The sequence below is a fragment of the Microcaecilia unicolor genome, chromosome 8, assembly GCF_901765095.1.
Source record: "Microcaecilia unicolor chromosome 8, aMicUni1.1, whole genome shotgun sequence".
Lineage (NCBI taxonomy): Eukaryota > Metazoa > Chordata > Amphibia > Gymnophiona > Siphonopidae > Microcaecilia > Microcaecilia unicolor.
In genome coordinates this window covers 194,574,024-194,588,881 of record NC_044038.1, presented here as the reverse complement: position 1 = coordinate 194,588,881, position 14,858 = coordinate 194,574,024, and the positions used below count along the sequence as shown (strand labels likewise).

Genomic DNA, 14,858 nt, shown 5'->3' with positions numbered 1-14,858 from the left:
ATTTTCTCTTTTGTGATTAGAATATGTCAGATTTGAAACGTGTACTCCACCAGAGCTGGTGTTAGATGTAGATAGGGCCCAGGGCAGAAATTTGGGTGGGGACCCCAAAGCTCAGTACCGTGCTGTGCCTTCTTCAGCTTCCAGCAGGTTTAGGGCTCTCTCTAGCCAGGGGTCAGTTGTCCTAGTTGCACTCCCCTAACACCATCCCTGGCATATACGATCTTTATATATTGCACAGTATAGGAGGAAATGCATCTCTTTCTATTTCTTTGGTGTGGCTTCTTGGGGTTTTGGTTTAATATATGTTTATCATTTTTAATCAGGTATTATGTATTTGGCATTTGGGTTCTGTGTGTGTGTGTGACCGAGGTATTCTGTTAGCATGAATTTTCTATGTATCATTATGTAGTAATTTGGCTTGTTCAGTTTTCCCAACAGTAGGGGGCGTATTTGTGAGAGGACATAGGGAATTTGCTGATCCTTGTTCTATATTGTTTGTGATATATAAAATCACAGTTGTACAGAATATTGTTTTTACACTTTAATAAAATGATTTTAAACATAAAAACATAACTGTTCGAGGCTTGTATGGATGAGATCTGACAAGAGTTCGCAGGGATGGGAACAAACTTTGTCCTGGCATCATTCTCTAGATTCAGCAACAAAAGATGCGACTCTCAAACTTTGAGGTTTTAAAAATTAAGTGTGTGGTTATATTCAGTAAACTTTGAAGTCTTTTCCGAACTGATGCCTGACACTCTACATACAGCGAATGATACATACCTGTAGCAGGTGTTCTCCAAGGACAGCAGGCTGATTGTTCTCACGACTGGGTTGACGTCCACAGCAGCCCCCACAAACCGGAACAAAACTTTGCGGGCGGTCCCGCACGCAGGGCACGCCTACCGCGCATGCGCGGCCGTCTTCCCGCCCGTGCACGACCGTTCCCGCTCAGTTGAATGACAAGCAAAGGAATGAGTAAAACGCAACTCCAAAGGGGAGGAGGGAGGGTAGGTGAGAACAATCAGCCTGCTGTCCTCAGAGAACACCTGCTACTAGAGGATAGAGTGGGGGGTCAATAGCCTGGAGATTCCTGGAGGTGGTGGTTAAAGTTGGACGGGGCAGAAGGTTGGGGGGGGGGGGGTGAAGAAGTGTGAATGTGATCAGGTGATGATCGGAGAGAGGGAGAGCAGAAGCGTGGAAATTGGAGGGTGAGCCGGAGAGGACTAGGTCAAGACAATGGCCGTCACGGTGAGTGGGGGTGGTGGAGCACAGCTGGAGGTTGAAGGAGGATGTTAGGGTGAGGAACTTGGAAGCGTTAGAGTCGGATGGGTCATCAACGTGAATGTTGAAGTCTCCGAGACTTCATTAACTCATTAACATTACTCCTCAGTCATACACAGGCAATCTTGCAGACTTTTAACCGTATCATAGTACACCTGTTCATACCCATTTCAACCAATCAGGATGAGTTTTATTCTAGTAATAATTGTGGTGCTTTAGTTTCCAGGCAAATCATCTGGAAACTTAAGGCTTGTCCTATCTGTCTTCAGCTTGCTAGTTTAAAACAGGAGCACAGTAAACTAAAGCAGGAATTGGATGCACTTAAAGCAACTTCTATGACTGCACAGAATCATACCAACTTCTCACCACTGCCTCAAAGGATAAAACCACCTAAGAATAGATGGTTCACGGTAGGCTCAGGCAGACTACGTTATGTGGCACAGAAGCATCCGCCCTCACAAGTGTTGCTCCTACAGAATTCTTTTGCTCCATTACAGAACTGTAATGTCCCTGAAAATAGAACTGAGGCGGAACAAAAAGCAACAAATGTGGAACAAAAAGATATGAAAGTGCCCAAAGAGAAAAGACAACCCCAAAGGACTAATATTGAAACTCATACCAGGAAACTGTTGCTACTAGGGGATTCCATTATCAGAGGCATTAACTCTGAAACACAGTTCAAGGGGCCATGCAAAGTGAAATGCCTTCCAGGCTCCTCAGCTACCAGGTGTACCAAGCAAATAATCTCTATAATCAGAGAAGAAACTAAGGAGTCAAACACTGATGTTGTTATCCACCTGGGAACAAATGACTTGTTCAGTAATACCCCACTTGCAGTGCAGAGAGCTTCTCAGGAGCTTGGGGAGGGGTTAAAACCTTTGGTACAAACAATAGCTTTTTCTGAATTACTACCTATCTTAGTACAGGGAGAGAAAAGATTGCATAGTACTGAAAATTTCAATAGCTGGCTCAAAGCCTGGTGTCACCAAGAAGGATTTAGGTACATAGGAGGATGGGGCAATACATGAAAAAACAAAAGACTATATTGTAACGTTGGGCTGCATCTTACTGTGGCAGGAAAAAAAATCCTTGGGGAGAAATTTAGACGATATATTTCTAGGAATTTAAACTAGAAGGCGGGGGTGGCATATGGAAGCAGGTTACTTCAAGTGGTCACCCCCAGCTAAAGACAAGATGTGACAGTAGAAAAGAAAGCAATGAAAATAACAATTTTAGCAAATCACTTCTTACCAACACAGCAGGAATTCAGACTACACAAAATAATAAACAGAAGACAAAAATGCCACTGAAATGTAGATGGAAAGCAATGATCACAAATGCTCGCAGTATAAGCAATAAAGTTCATGACCTGCAAGCCCTGATGTTAGAGGCAGACTTAAACGTTGTTGCAATCACGGAGACATGGCTCAATGAATTCCATGAATGGGAGGCAAACGTACCAGGCTATAATCTATTTAGGAAGGATAGAGATGGTAATAAAGGTGGAGGAGTAGCTCTGTATATGAGAAATGATATCGCAGCAACTGAAATGACAGGGGCCTGGGGAAAGGAAGAAGCGATATGGATCACCTTAAAAAGAGATAAGAGCCTCTGTCCACATGGGTGTTGTCTACAGACCTCAGACACAATTGGAGAAACTAGATAAAGATCTGGTTACAGATATCCAAAAGCTGGGAAAGAAAAGAGAGGTGCTGTTGCTGGGAGATTTCAATTTGCCGGATGTAACATAGTAACATAGATTGGAAAGTTCCATCTGCGGAATTGGAAAGAAGTAGAGAGATTGTGGATGCTTTTCAAAGTGCTCTGCTCAGACAAATGGTGACAGAACCCACAAGGGAAGGAGTGACGCATCTGGAGGCATATTTTCAAAGCACTTAGCCTTCCAAAGTTCCATAGGTTTCTATGGAACTTTGGAAGGCTAAGTGCTTTGAAAATATGCCTCCTGGTGTTCACAAATGGGGATAGTGCATCAAATGTCTTAGTGGGTGCCCACTTGGGCAGCAGTGACCATCAAACAGTTTGGTTTGATATAACAGCTGAAGTGGAGGGCAGCCACTCAAAACTCAAAGTCCTGGATTTCAAGCATGTTGACTTTAGTAAAATTTTATTTTATTTTTTTATTTTTGTTACATTTGTACCCCGCGCTTTCCCACTCATGGCAAGCTCAATGCCTGAGGAAGGAGCTGATGGGCTGGGAGGACATATGAGAAGTGGAAGGGCAGTGGTCCAGGCTGAAAGAAGCTATAAATATGGCCATAAACCTTTATGTAAGGAGAGTAAATAAAAGAGAAAAAGGAAATCGATATGGTTCTCCAAGCAAGTGGCTGAAAAAAATAAAGGCTAAAGAGTTGGCGTTCATGAAATACAGAAAAACTCAAGAGGAGGAATACTGGATGAAACTGAAAGAAGCCGAGAGATACGACTGGCGAAAGCGCAAGTGGAAGAACAAATGGCTAGAAATGTAAGGAGGGGTGACAAAAATTTCTTCAGGTATATTAGTGAAAGGAGGAAGACTAAAAATGGAATTGTGAGACTGAAAGATGCTGCGAACTGCTATGTGGATAATGATGAAGAAAAAGCAAATTTGCTAAACAAATACTTTTGTTCTGTTTTCACTGAAGAAAATCCTGGAGAAGGACCAAGATTGACTGGCAGAAGTACATATGAGAATGGATTGGATATAGCACCGTTCACAGAAGCGAGTGTGTATGAACAACTTGAAAATCTAAAGGTGGACAAAGCTATGGGACCAAACGGGATCCACCCCAGGGTATTGAGGGAGCTCAGAGAGGTTCTGACAGGTCCTCTTAAAGATTTGTTTAATAAATCCTTGGAGATGGGAGAGGTTCCGTGGGATTGAAGAGCAGCAGATGTGGTCCCGCTTCACAAAAGTGGTAATAGGGAAGAAGCTGGAAACTACAGGCCGGTAAGCCTCACTTCGGTTATTGGAAACGTAATGGAAGTGATGCTGAAGGAAAGGATAGTGAATTTCCTGGAAGCCAATAAGTTGCAAGATCCGAGACAACATGGTTTTACCAAAGGTAAATCGTGCCAAACGAATCTCATTGAATTCTTTGACTGGGTGCCAAGAGAATTGAATCGGGAATGTGCTATAGATGTAATCTACTCAGATTTCAGCAAAGCTTTTGACACGGTTCCCCACAGGAGGCTCTTGAATAAACTTGACAGGCTGAAAATAGGACCCAACGTGGTGAACTGGATTAGAAACTGGTTGACGGACAGATGCCAGAGGGTGGTGGTTAATGGAATTCACTCGGATGAGGGAAAGATGAGTAGTGGAGTACCTCAGGGATCGGTGCTGGGGTCGATTCTGTTCAATATATTTGTGAGTGACATTGCCGAAGGGTTAGAAGGTAAAGTTTGCCTTTTTGCGGATGACACAAAGAATTGTAACAGAGTGGACACCCAGGAGGGAGTGGAAAACATGAAAAAGGATCTGCAGAAGCTAGAAGAATGATCTAATGTTTGGCAATTAAAATTCAATGCGAAGAAATGCAAAGTGATGCACTTAGGGAGTAGAAATCCACAGGAGACGTATGTGTTAGGCGGTGAGAGTCTGATATGTACAGACAGATAGAAGGATCTTGGGGTGATAGTATCTGAGGATCTGAAGGCGACGAAACAGTGTGACAAGGCGGTGACTGTAGCCAGAAGGCTGCTAGGCTATATAGAGAGAGGTGTAACCAGCAGAAGAAAGGAGGTGTTGATGCCCCTGTACCCCACCTGGAGTATTGTGTTAAGTTTTGGAGGCCGTATCTTGCTAAGGATGTAAAATGAATTGAAGCAGTGCAAAGAACAGCTACAAAAATGGTATGGGATTTGCGTTACAAGGCAAGAGACTTGCTGACCTGAACATGTATACCCTGGAGGAAAGGAGAAACAGGGATGATATGATACAGACATTCAAATATTTGAAAGGTATTAATCCACAAACAAACCTTTTCCGGAGACAGGAAGGTGGTAGAATTAGAGGACATGAAATGAGGTTGAAGGGGGGCAGACTCAAGAAAAATGTCAGGAAGTATTTTTTCACGGAGAGAGTGGTGGATACTTGGAATGCCCTCCCGTGAGAGGTGGTGGAGATGAAAACGGTAACAGAATTCAAAAATGCATGGGATAAACAAAGGAATCCTGTTCAGAAGCTTAGCAGAGATTGGATGGTAGCGCTAGTGGTTGGGAGGCGGGGCTAATGCTGGGTAGATTTCTACAGTCTTTGCCCTGAAAATGACAGACACAAATCAAGGTCAGGTATACATATAAAGTAGCACATATGAGTTTATCTTGTTGGGCAGACTGGTTGACCGTACAGGTCTTTCTCTGCCGTCATCTACTATGTTACTATGTTTATGTACCTGGATAATGTCGTGCAGTTTCTGCAGTCCAACTGTATTGTTATACATCCTCCTAGTACCTTCAATTAGAAGAAAAACAAGAAGTCTGAATAAATCATGTTAGTTTAAAAACTTGTAATATATCAGTATCTTGGAACAGCAGATGTGGCCCATGGATCCTGAAAAGCACGCTGCCTCCAAAGGGTCCCTGCCATCTCCAAAAAGCAGTGGCATACCTAGGGTAGTTGACACCTGGGGCTGGTCATTTTTTAACACCCCCCTCCAAAATCCAGTACTAGGCATACCGAGAATACAAAACACTCAGGACCTATAGAGCAATTCTAGCATACCATAAGCAGTAATTTCTACAAGTCACACAAGGAAAAGGAAAGCATCTTAAACACTACAGTGAGTACTAGAACATCAATTCACCTATTGTAAAACAAAACCAGACAGAATAATACAGATCATCGATCCTGCACAGTCAATGCCACCTGAAAGCCATGTCTTTTTCACAAAAAGAGATACCCCTTAATCCACTATAGAAGTAATCATAAACTTTCTATTTAGACAAAAATTAAATTGAACCCCCAAGATGCCAGACTCTGCATACAATGCAACACTACTACTACTATTACTTAACATTTCTAAAGTGCTACCAGGGTTACGCAGCGCTGTACAACTTAACAAAGAAGGACAGTCCCTGCTCAAAGGAGCTTACAATCTAAAGGACAAAAAGTGCAGACAATCAAATTGGGACAGTCTAGATTTCCTGAATGGAGCTGTAGTGGTTAGGTGCCGAAAATGACATTGAAGAGGTGGGCTTTGAGCAAGGATTTGAAGATGGGCAGGGAGGGGGCTTGGCAAATGGGCTCCGGGAGATTATTCCAAGCATAGTACTACTACTACAACTATTTAGCATTTCTATAGCGCTACAAGGCATTCGCAGCGCTGCACAAACATTTCAGTCGACAACACCCTCAAGCATAGGGTGAGGCGAGGCAGAAAGGGCAGAGCCTGGAGTTGGCGGAGAAGGGTACTGAGAGGAGGGATTTGTCCTGTGAGTGGAGGTTACGGGTACGAGTGTAAGGGGAGATGAGGGTAGAGAGGTATTGAGGGGCTGCAGATCGAGTGCATTTGTAGGTTAGTAGGAGAAGCTTGAACTGTATGCGGTACCTGATCAGAAACCAGTGAAGTGACTTGAGGAGAGGGGTGATATGTGTATATCAGTCAAGGTGGAAGATAAGACGCGCAGCAGAGTTATGAACGGATTGAAGGGGGGATAGATGGTTAAGAGGGAGGCCAGTGAGGAGTAGGTTGCAGTAGTCAAGGCGAGAGGTAATGAGAGAGTGGATGAGAGTTTGGGTGATGTGCTCAGAGAGGAAGGGGCGAATTTTGCTGATGTTACAGAGAAAGAAGCGACAGGTCTTGGCTGTCTGCTGGTTATACGCAGAGAAGGAGAGGGAGGAGTTGAAGATGACTCCGAGGTTGCGGGCAGATGAGACGGGGAGGATGAGGGTGTTGTCGACTGAAATAGAGAGTGGAGGGAGAGGACAAGTGGGTTTGGGTGGAAAGACAATGAGCTCAGTCTTGGCCATGTTCAGTTTCAGGTGGCGGTTGGACATCCAGGCAGCAATGTCGGATAGGCAGGCCGATACTTTGGCCTGGGTTTCCACAGTGATGTCTGGTGTGGGGAGATAAAGTTGGGTGTCGTCAGCACAGAGATGATATTGGAAACCATGAGATGAGATCAGCGAGACCAGGGAAGGGGTGTAGATTGAGAAAAGAAGGGGTCCAAGGACAGATCCCTGAGGGACTCCCACAGAGAGCGGGACGGGGGTAGAGGAGGATCCATGGGAATGTACTCTGAAGGTACGGTGGGAGAGATAAGAGGAGAACCAGGAGAGGACAGAGCCTTGGAATCCAAATGAGGATAGTGTGGTAAGAAAATGTCCCCTAGTACTGTGCAAAATATAAAGACAGCAGATGTAAATTTGAAAAAACTAACAAGTACCAATCACCACTTTACAAATTAACAAATAGAAATAAAACAAATATAGAAAATAAAATAATATCATTTTATTGGACTAATACATTTAGCTTTCAGAGGCCAAAACCTCCTTCCTCACGTCAATACAGTATAGTGCTGTTACAGTATCCTATCCTGACCTGAGGAAGGGGGTTTTGTTCTCTGAAAGTTAGTCAAAATGTATTAAAATTAGTCCAAAATATTACCTTATTTCTATGTTCTATTATAAACTACTACTACTTATCATTTCTATAGCGCTACGAGGCATACGCAGCGCTGTACACAATACACAAAAAGACAGTCCCTGCTCAAAGAGCTTACAATCTAGATAAAACAGGTAACAAACAAGGGTAAGGGAATAAAGAGGTGAATCACTCCTCCATTTACACCAATGAAAACATGATGTAAATCGTGGCACAGAAATTTAGGTGCACTGGACCATATTCTATAACTACTTGTGTAAATTTTGGAACACCCATTTCCCCACCCATAACACACCCCTTAATCAGGTGTATTACTGTTCTGTGCGCAACTTCATCCTCACCCGAGCTAGGGAGGAATTGGAAATGGCGGAAACAACAGTGGAGGTAGCTTTGAGGGGGGGCAGGGACAATGTGTCGCGCCTTTACCTAGCCCTGTTACAATGCACAGATCCCCAAATAATCTATATTAACAGATGGGAGATTGCTCTTCAATGCTCGTTTACACGGGCGACCTGGAGGAGTGGATATGGATATCTGTTCAAGCTGAACCTGGCGCAATCTATGATTGAGAATGGCTTTAAAGTATATTACTGGTGGTATTATACTGCCCAAATAAGTTTGAAATAATAATATTAAAGGTGTGACACCCTGCAACTCCGAAACTCCCAAATCGGGATCGCTTCCAACAAACCAACAAATAAACATTTATTAACACTGCTACAAGGGAAAATTAGGTTCTTACCTTGGCAATTTTCTTTCCTTTAGTCATAGCAGATGAAGCCATTACGTACGGGTTGTGTCCATCAACCAGCAGGGGGAGATAGAGAGCACTCAACTTTTCACAGTGCCTCATGGCCAGCTAGCTCCACTGCCTCTTCAGTATTTGAATCTTCCAAAGCAGTATGGCAAACCGCAATGGGAATAACATGAACTTTCCTCACAGCGAACGATGGCCCCTTAACAAGGGCATGAACTCAAAAAAGGAGGGAATGAACTCATCCTCCTGGAGGGAATAAACTCGTCCTCCACTTTGTATAAACGGAGGGAATCCTTGCATCCTCCTGGAGGGAATAAACTCATCCTCCCAAAACATGAACTGGAGGGAATGAACTCATCCTCCTATAACTGTAACAAGAATCCTGAAGACTGTTTTCTGACTCCCCAAGGAAAGAATTTAACTTCAGGAAACAAGAACAGCACCTGAAATCAGAATCACTGCAATACAGACAATCATACAGGGAGGGCTCATGGCTTCATCTGCTATGACTAAAGGAAAGAAAATTACCAAGGTAAGAACCTAATTTTCCCTTCCTTGTCATCAAGCAGATGAAGCCATTACAGATGGGATGTAACAAAGCAATCCCTAAATAGGGTGGGAACAAGCCACACCACGCGCTAGCACCTGTGCTCCAAAACGTGCATCCCTCCTGGCAGCCACATCCAGCCTGTAATGTCGGGCGAAAGAAAGCTTAGAAGCCCATGTTGCAGCACTGCAAATCTCATGAAGAGATAGTGCTCCAGTTTCCGCCCAGGAAGAGGAAATTGCTTTTGTGGAATGTGCCTTAAAGGCTGCAGGCAGAGCACGGCCAGACAGCAGATATGCTGAAAAGATAGCTTCTTTGAGCCAACGGGCAATAGTGGCTTTAGATGCTGAAGACCCTCTGCGAGGACCTGCAAACAGCACAAAAAGATAGAGGTCCTGAAAGCATTTGTAATTCGCAGATACTGCAACAGAGTCCTGCGCACATCCAAAAGGTGCAACTGCCCAAATGAATCTGGAAACTCCTCCTCAACAAAGGAGGGAAGAAAAACAGGTTGGTTTAGGTGAAACGCTGAAACCACCTTATGCATGAAGGAAGGTACGGTCCGAACTGTGACCCCTGACTCTGAGAATTGCAGAAAAGGGTCTCTACAGGACAGCGCCTGGAGCTCTGACACCCGTCTCGCCGAGGTAATGGCCACTAAAAAGACGGCCTTCAGTGTCAAATCTTTCTCTGAAGCACGCCGAAGCGGTTCAAAGGGAGCCCCCTGAAGGGCCTTCAATACTAACCCCAGGTTCCAATCTGGACAAGGTGCCCGCACGGGAGGACGGAGCCGAAGCACCCCTCTCAGAAACCGTGCTACATCTGGATGAGCAGCTAAGGACACGCCTTCAACCTTGCCACGCAGGGAGGCCAATGCTGCCACTTGCACCCGCAGGGAATTATAGGCCAAGCCTTTGTGTACACCATCCTGCAAAAAGTCCAGAATCGGCGAGACAGGAGCCCGCAACGGAGAAAGCGCTCTTGAAACACACCAGACTTCAAACTGGTGCCAAATCCTGGCATAAGCCACGGAAGTGGAGCGCTTACGGGCCTGCAGGAGAGTGGAAATTACCTTATTTGAGTAGCCTTTATCTCTCAATTGTGCCCTCTCAATCGCCATGCCATAAGACCAAAGCGGCAGGCGTCCTCCATGGTCACCGGCCCCTGTGACAACAGGTGCGGAACCAGAGGTAACGGAAAGGGAGCCTCCAACAGCATCTGTCGGAGGTCCGCATACCAAGGCCTCCTGGCATCCGGGGCGATGAGCACCACTTCTCCTGTCAATTTATGTAGGCCACTGCTGTCGTGTTGTCCGACATCACTCAGACAGCCAATCCTTCCAGGGTCACTTGAAAGGCCAGAAGAGCCAGAAACACCGCTTTCAACTCCAGGCAGTTGATAGACCACTCCGACTCGTCGGGCGTCCACAGACCCTGAGCATGCTTCCCCTGGCAATGTGCGCCCCAGCCATTCAGGCTGGCATCTGTCACCACCAGGCACCAATCGGGGAGCGCCAGCGGCCTTCCCCTCCGCAACATGCTGTTCGAGAGCCACCACTCCATACTGAGGCGGGCCGCAGGGAGCCAAGAAAGTCTGCACTGATAATCCTGAGATACTGGAGACCATCATAGAAGTAGAGAATACTGTAGAGGTCTCAGGTGCGCTCTCGCCCATGGCACCACTTCCAAGGTGGCCGTCATCGATCCCAACAGCTGGACAATGTCCCAAGCTCGCAGGCGGGGCATCCTCAGGAGCAGACGGACATGATTCTGAAGCTTGCACCGCCTTTGCTCGGGAAGAAACACATAGCCCGAGGCTGTGTCGAACCTGGCCCCCAAATATTCTAGAGATTGTGAGGGGGTCAGGTAACTTTTGGCCATATTGACGACCCAGCCCAGAGATTGAAGGACTGAAACCACTCTGGCTGTAGCTAGATGACTCTCTTTTTCTGAGTCTGCTCTGATGAGCCAGTCGTCTAGGTACGGGTGAACCCGGATACCCTCTCGCCTGAGAAAAGCAGCTACTACCACCATTACCTTGGAGAAGGTTTGGGGAGCTGTGGCGAGGCCAAAAGGCAAGGCCCGAAACTGGAAATGTTTTCCCAACACCGCAAACCTCAGAAACTTCTGGTGCGGGGGCCAAATTGGTATGTGCAAGTAAGCTTCTTTCAGGTCCAGAGACGTGAGAAACTCTCCTGGCTGTACCGCCGCAATGACGGAGCGCAGGGTTTCCATGTGAAAATGCCGCACTCTTAAGGACTTGTTCAGCTCTTTTAAGTCCAGGATCGGGCGAAAAGACCCGCCTTTTCGTGGCACCACAAAGTAAATGGAGTAGCGGCCTAGACCTTGTTCGGCGGGAGGCACCAGGGTCACAGCCCCTATCTGGCACAGACTGTGCAAAGTCTCCTCTACCGCCGCCTGTTTGGCGGCAGAACCGCATTGGGACTCCACAAAAACGTCTCTCACCAGGGCATCGAATTCTATTCGGTATCCGTCTCTGACCCACTGATCTGCGGAGATTTTAGCCCACTCCTCGAAAAAGAGGGAAAGTCTTCCTCCGATGACAGGAAACGAGGAGGGGGCCAGCGCACCATCATTGAAAGGGTCGCCCCTGCACTCCAGGCCTAGAACCGGCAGCTGCGGAACGTTTGTCCGAGCGAAAGGAGTTTCTCTGCTGAAAGCAGGGCACGAGAAGTGAACCCAGCAGCACGCCCCGGGCGGTACCTTCTAGCTTCACGGAAGCGAGGTCTGTAAGAGGAGCGGACCGCCTGACCCTTAGAGGAAGGCTTCGGCCTATCTTCGGGCAAGCGCTGAGGTTTGGAATCCCCCAGGCCTTTTCCAGCTCCTCACCAAACAGGAGAAGGCCTTGAAAGGGCAACTTCACCAACCTTCGCTTAGATGCTATGTCCGCCGCCCAATGTCGTAGCCAAAGAGTGCGGCGAGCCGCCACTGCTACAGCCATTTGTTTAGCTGAAGCTCTGACCATATCATAAAGGGCGTCAGCCAAAAAGGACAAGGCTGACTCCATCCACGGAGCCACTTCAGATAAGGTCTCCGCTCCATCACCGGGCTGTTCCACTGCCTGCTGTAACCAAGCCAGGCAGGCTCTAGCAGCATAACAACTGCATGCAGACGCCCGAACAGTGAGACTTGCCAAATCAAAGGACCGCTTCAGAGCTGAATCAAGCCTGCGGTCTTGAATATCCTTCAGGGCAACACCTCCTTCAACAGGGAGGGTAGTTCTCTTTGTCACAGCCGTGACCAGGGCATCCACTTTAGGCATTGCAAAGCGAGCCAAATGTTCCTCACTCAGAGGGTATAATTGCCCCATAGCCCTGGCAACCTTCAAAGGTCCCTCGGGGTCAGCCCATTGAGCCGAAATAAGCTCTTGGATGGAGTCATGCAAAGGAAAGGCTCGAGCAGGCTTTCTGGTACTAGCCATCCTTGGATTAACAGAGGAGGCTGTGCCACTCCCTGGATCTTCAATCGAGAGGGCTTGTAAGGCATCTGAAATAAGCGCTGGCAGCTTCTCGCGGTGGAAAATCCTCACCGCAGACGGATCATCAAGATCCTGTGGCAATTCTGCACCCGACTCTGGCTCCTGAGACCAAGAAGTTCTGCCAGACCCCTCAGAATCCTCATAGCCCGAACACGGGGGGGGGGGGGGGGGGGGGGTGCGCCACACTCAGAAGGGGAATTAGCCCTTCTGCGTTTATCAGGAGGATAAGAAACAGGCAAAGCCAACTCCAAAAGGCCAGGATCCACCGGGGGGGGGGGGGGGGGGGGGGGGGTGCGCCACACTCAGAAGGGGAATTAGCCCTTCTGCGTTTATCAGGAGGATAAGAAACAGGCAAAGCCAACTCCAAAAGGCCAGGATCCACCGGGGGGGGGGGGGGGGGGGGGGTAGGCAGAGGTTCCGAAGATCCCTGTGGAAGAGCTCTTTTAAGCATGTATGCCTTATGCAGCATTAAAACAAAATCAGGGGAGAAAACCGCTCCCTGACCACCCGGATCCTGCCCAGGGCTATTAGCTCTATTATAAGCCTCACTCAGAGGACCACCCCCCCCCCCCCCCCCCCCCCGGATTCAGGGCTCTCCGTCACAACGGAGGCCGCACCATGTGGAAAATCCAAAATGGCATCCGCTGCCAGCTCAGAGCGCGAAAGATCGCCGCTCGCCATGCTCGGGCCGGCTCTACCGTCTGTACAGCACAATTTACAGAGTCCCGCTGCTGATTTGCGCTTGCCACATTTAGAACAGCGCTTTACAGTCTCCGCAGCCATCGCTGAAAACGGCTGTAAAATTCAAAATGGCGGTTCGCGCCAAAAACATCCCGATCGCGGGCCCACCCCGGAGGAGTCAGAAAACACTCTTACCTCACTAGACCGAGTATCACAGCTCCAGTCCTGCAGAAGAATCTCAAGAAAAACCTCTTTTCCAAGATCGCTGCGCTAAAGTGCAACGCATTTTTTTTTTTTTTTTTTTTAACGCTGTGAGGAAAGCAGAGGCAAAAGAGGTAAATAAATTCACTCCGGAGGCTCAGATAAGTGGGAAAGGCAGGGAAAGGCGAACCAATGTGCCTGCATCCACTGAGTGGGAAAGGACAGGGAAAAGCAAGCTAATATGTCCACATCCACGGAGGCATGGGTAAGGCAGGGAAAGGGCTGACCTATGTGCCTTCAAAGTGAAGCTGCTATAGCCTCTAACACCCTGGCTAACATCTGGCAAGCCAGGAGCCACCCCCAGGCAGATTTTTGATAGAGCTCAAAGAAGCTGCAGTCACCCTGCTTGGGGAGATAGAGAATACTGAAGAGGCAGTGGAGCTAGCTGGCCATGAGGCACTGTGAAACGTTGAGTGCTCTCTATCACAACCCATACGTAATGGCTTCATTTGCTTGATGACAAGGAATACTACTTTATCCTAAAGCAAAAAAATAAAAATTTTATTTACAGTTTGTTGTCTCTGGTTTCTGCTTTCCTCATCTTCTTTTCACTGTCTTTCTTCCATCCAGCATCTGTCTTCGCTCTCTCTTTGCCCTCTCTGCCGTTCCCTCCATCCAATGTCTGCCCTCTCTCCCTGTCCCTTCCATCCACTGTCTGCCCTCTCTCCCTTCCATCCAAATCTGCCCTCTATCTCTGCCCCTTCCATCCACCATCTGCCCTCTCTCTCTCCCGCTTCAATCCACTGTCTGCCCTTTCTATCCCTTCCATCCACTGTCTGCCCTTTCTCTCTACCCCTTCAATCCACCATTTGCCCTCCCCTCTCCCATCCATCCAGGGTCTGCCCCCCCCTCTCTCTCTGCCCCCTCTTTTCGGCCCCCAGTTCCAGCCCCATTATCCACCTGCCCCTAGTTCCAGTTCAAGCCCCAGCCCACATCTCTCACCTGCCCCTCTTTTCAGCCCCACTATCCCACCAGTCCCCAGTTTCAGCCCCAGTCCTTTTCTCCCACCAGTCCCGAGCTTCAGCCCCCAGCCACTTCTCCCTGTCCCCCCTTTCAGCCTCCAGTCCTGTTTCAAACCCAGCCCTTTTCTCCCACCAGTCCCGAGCTTCAGCCCCAGCCACTTCTCCCTGTCCCCTTTTCAGCCCCCAGTCCCCCCTGTTTCAGCCCCTGCCCCTTTTCAGCCCCCAGTTCCAGCACTAGCCCCCTTATCCCACCTACCCTCCTT

The 14,858-nt window shown here is 47.7% G+C and overlaps 1 protein-coding gene across 1 annotated transcript in view; it reads right to left on the bottom strand.

Moving 5' to 3' along the window:
- Positions 1-14,858, bottom strand: part of RTEL1 (regulator of telomere elongation helicase 1) — a 222,911-nt gene that overhangs the window by 129,595 nt on the left and 78,458 nt on the right. The window contains exon 14 of the mRNA XM_030213444.1: positions 5,679-5,737. Within this exon, the coding sequence (XP_030069304.1) occupies positions 5,679-5,737 (59 nt within the window). The remainder of the gene's footprint in view (positions 1-5,678; positions 5,738-14,858) is intronic.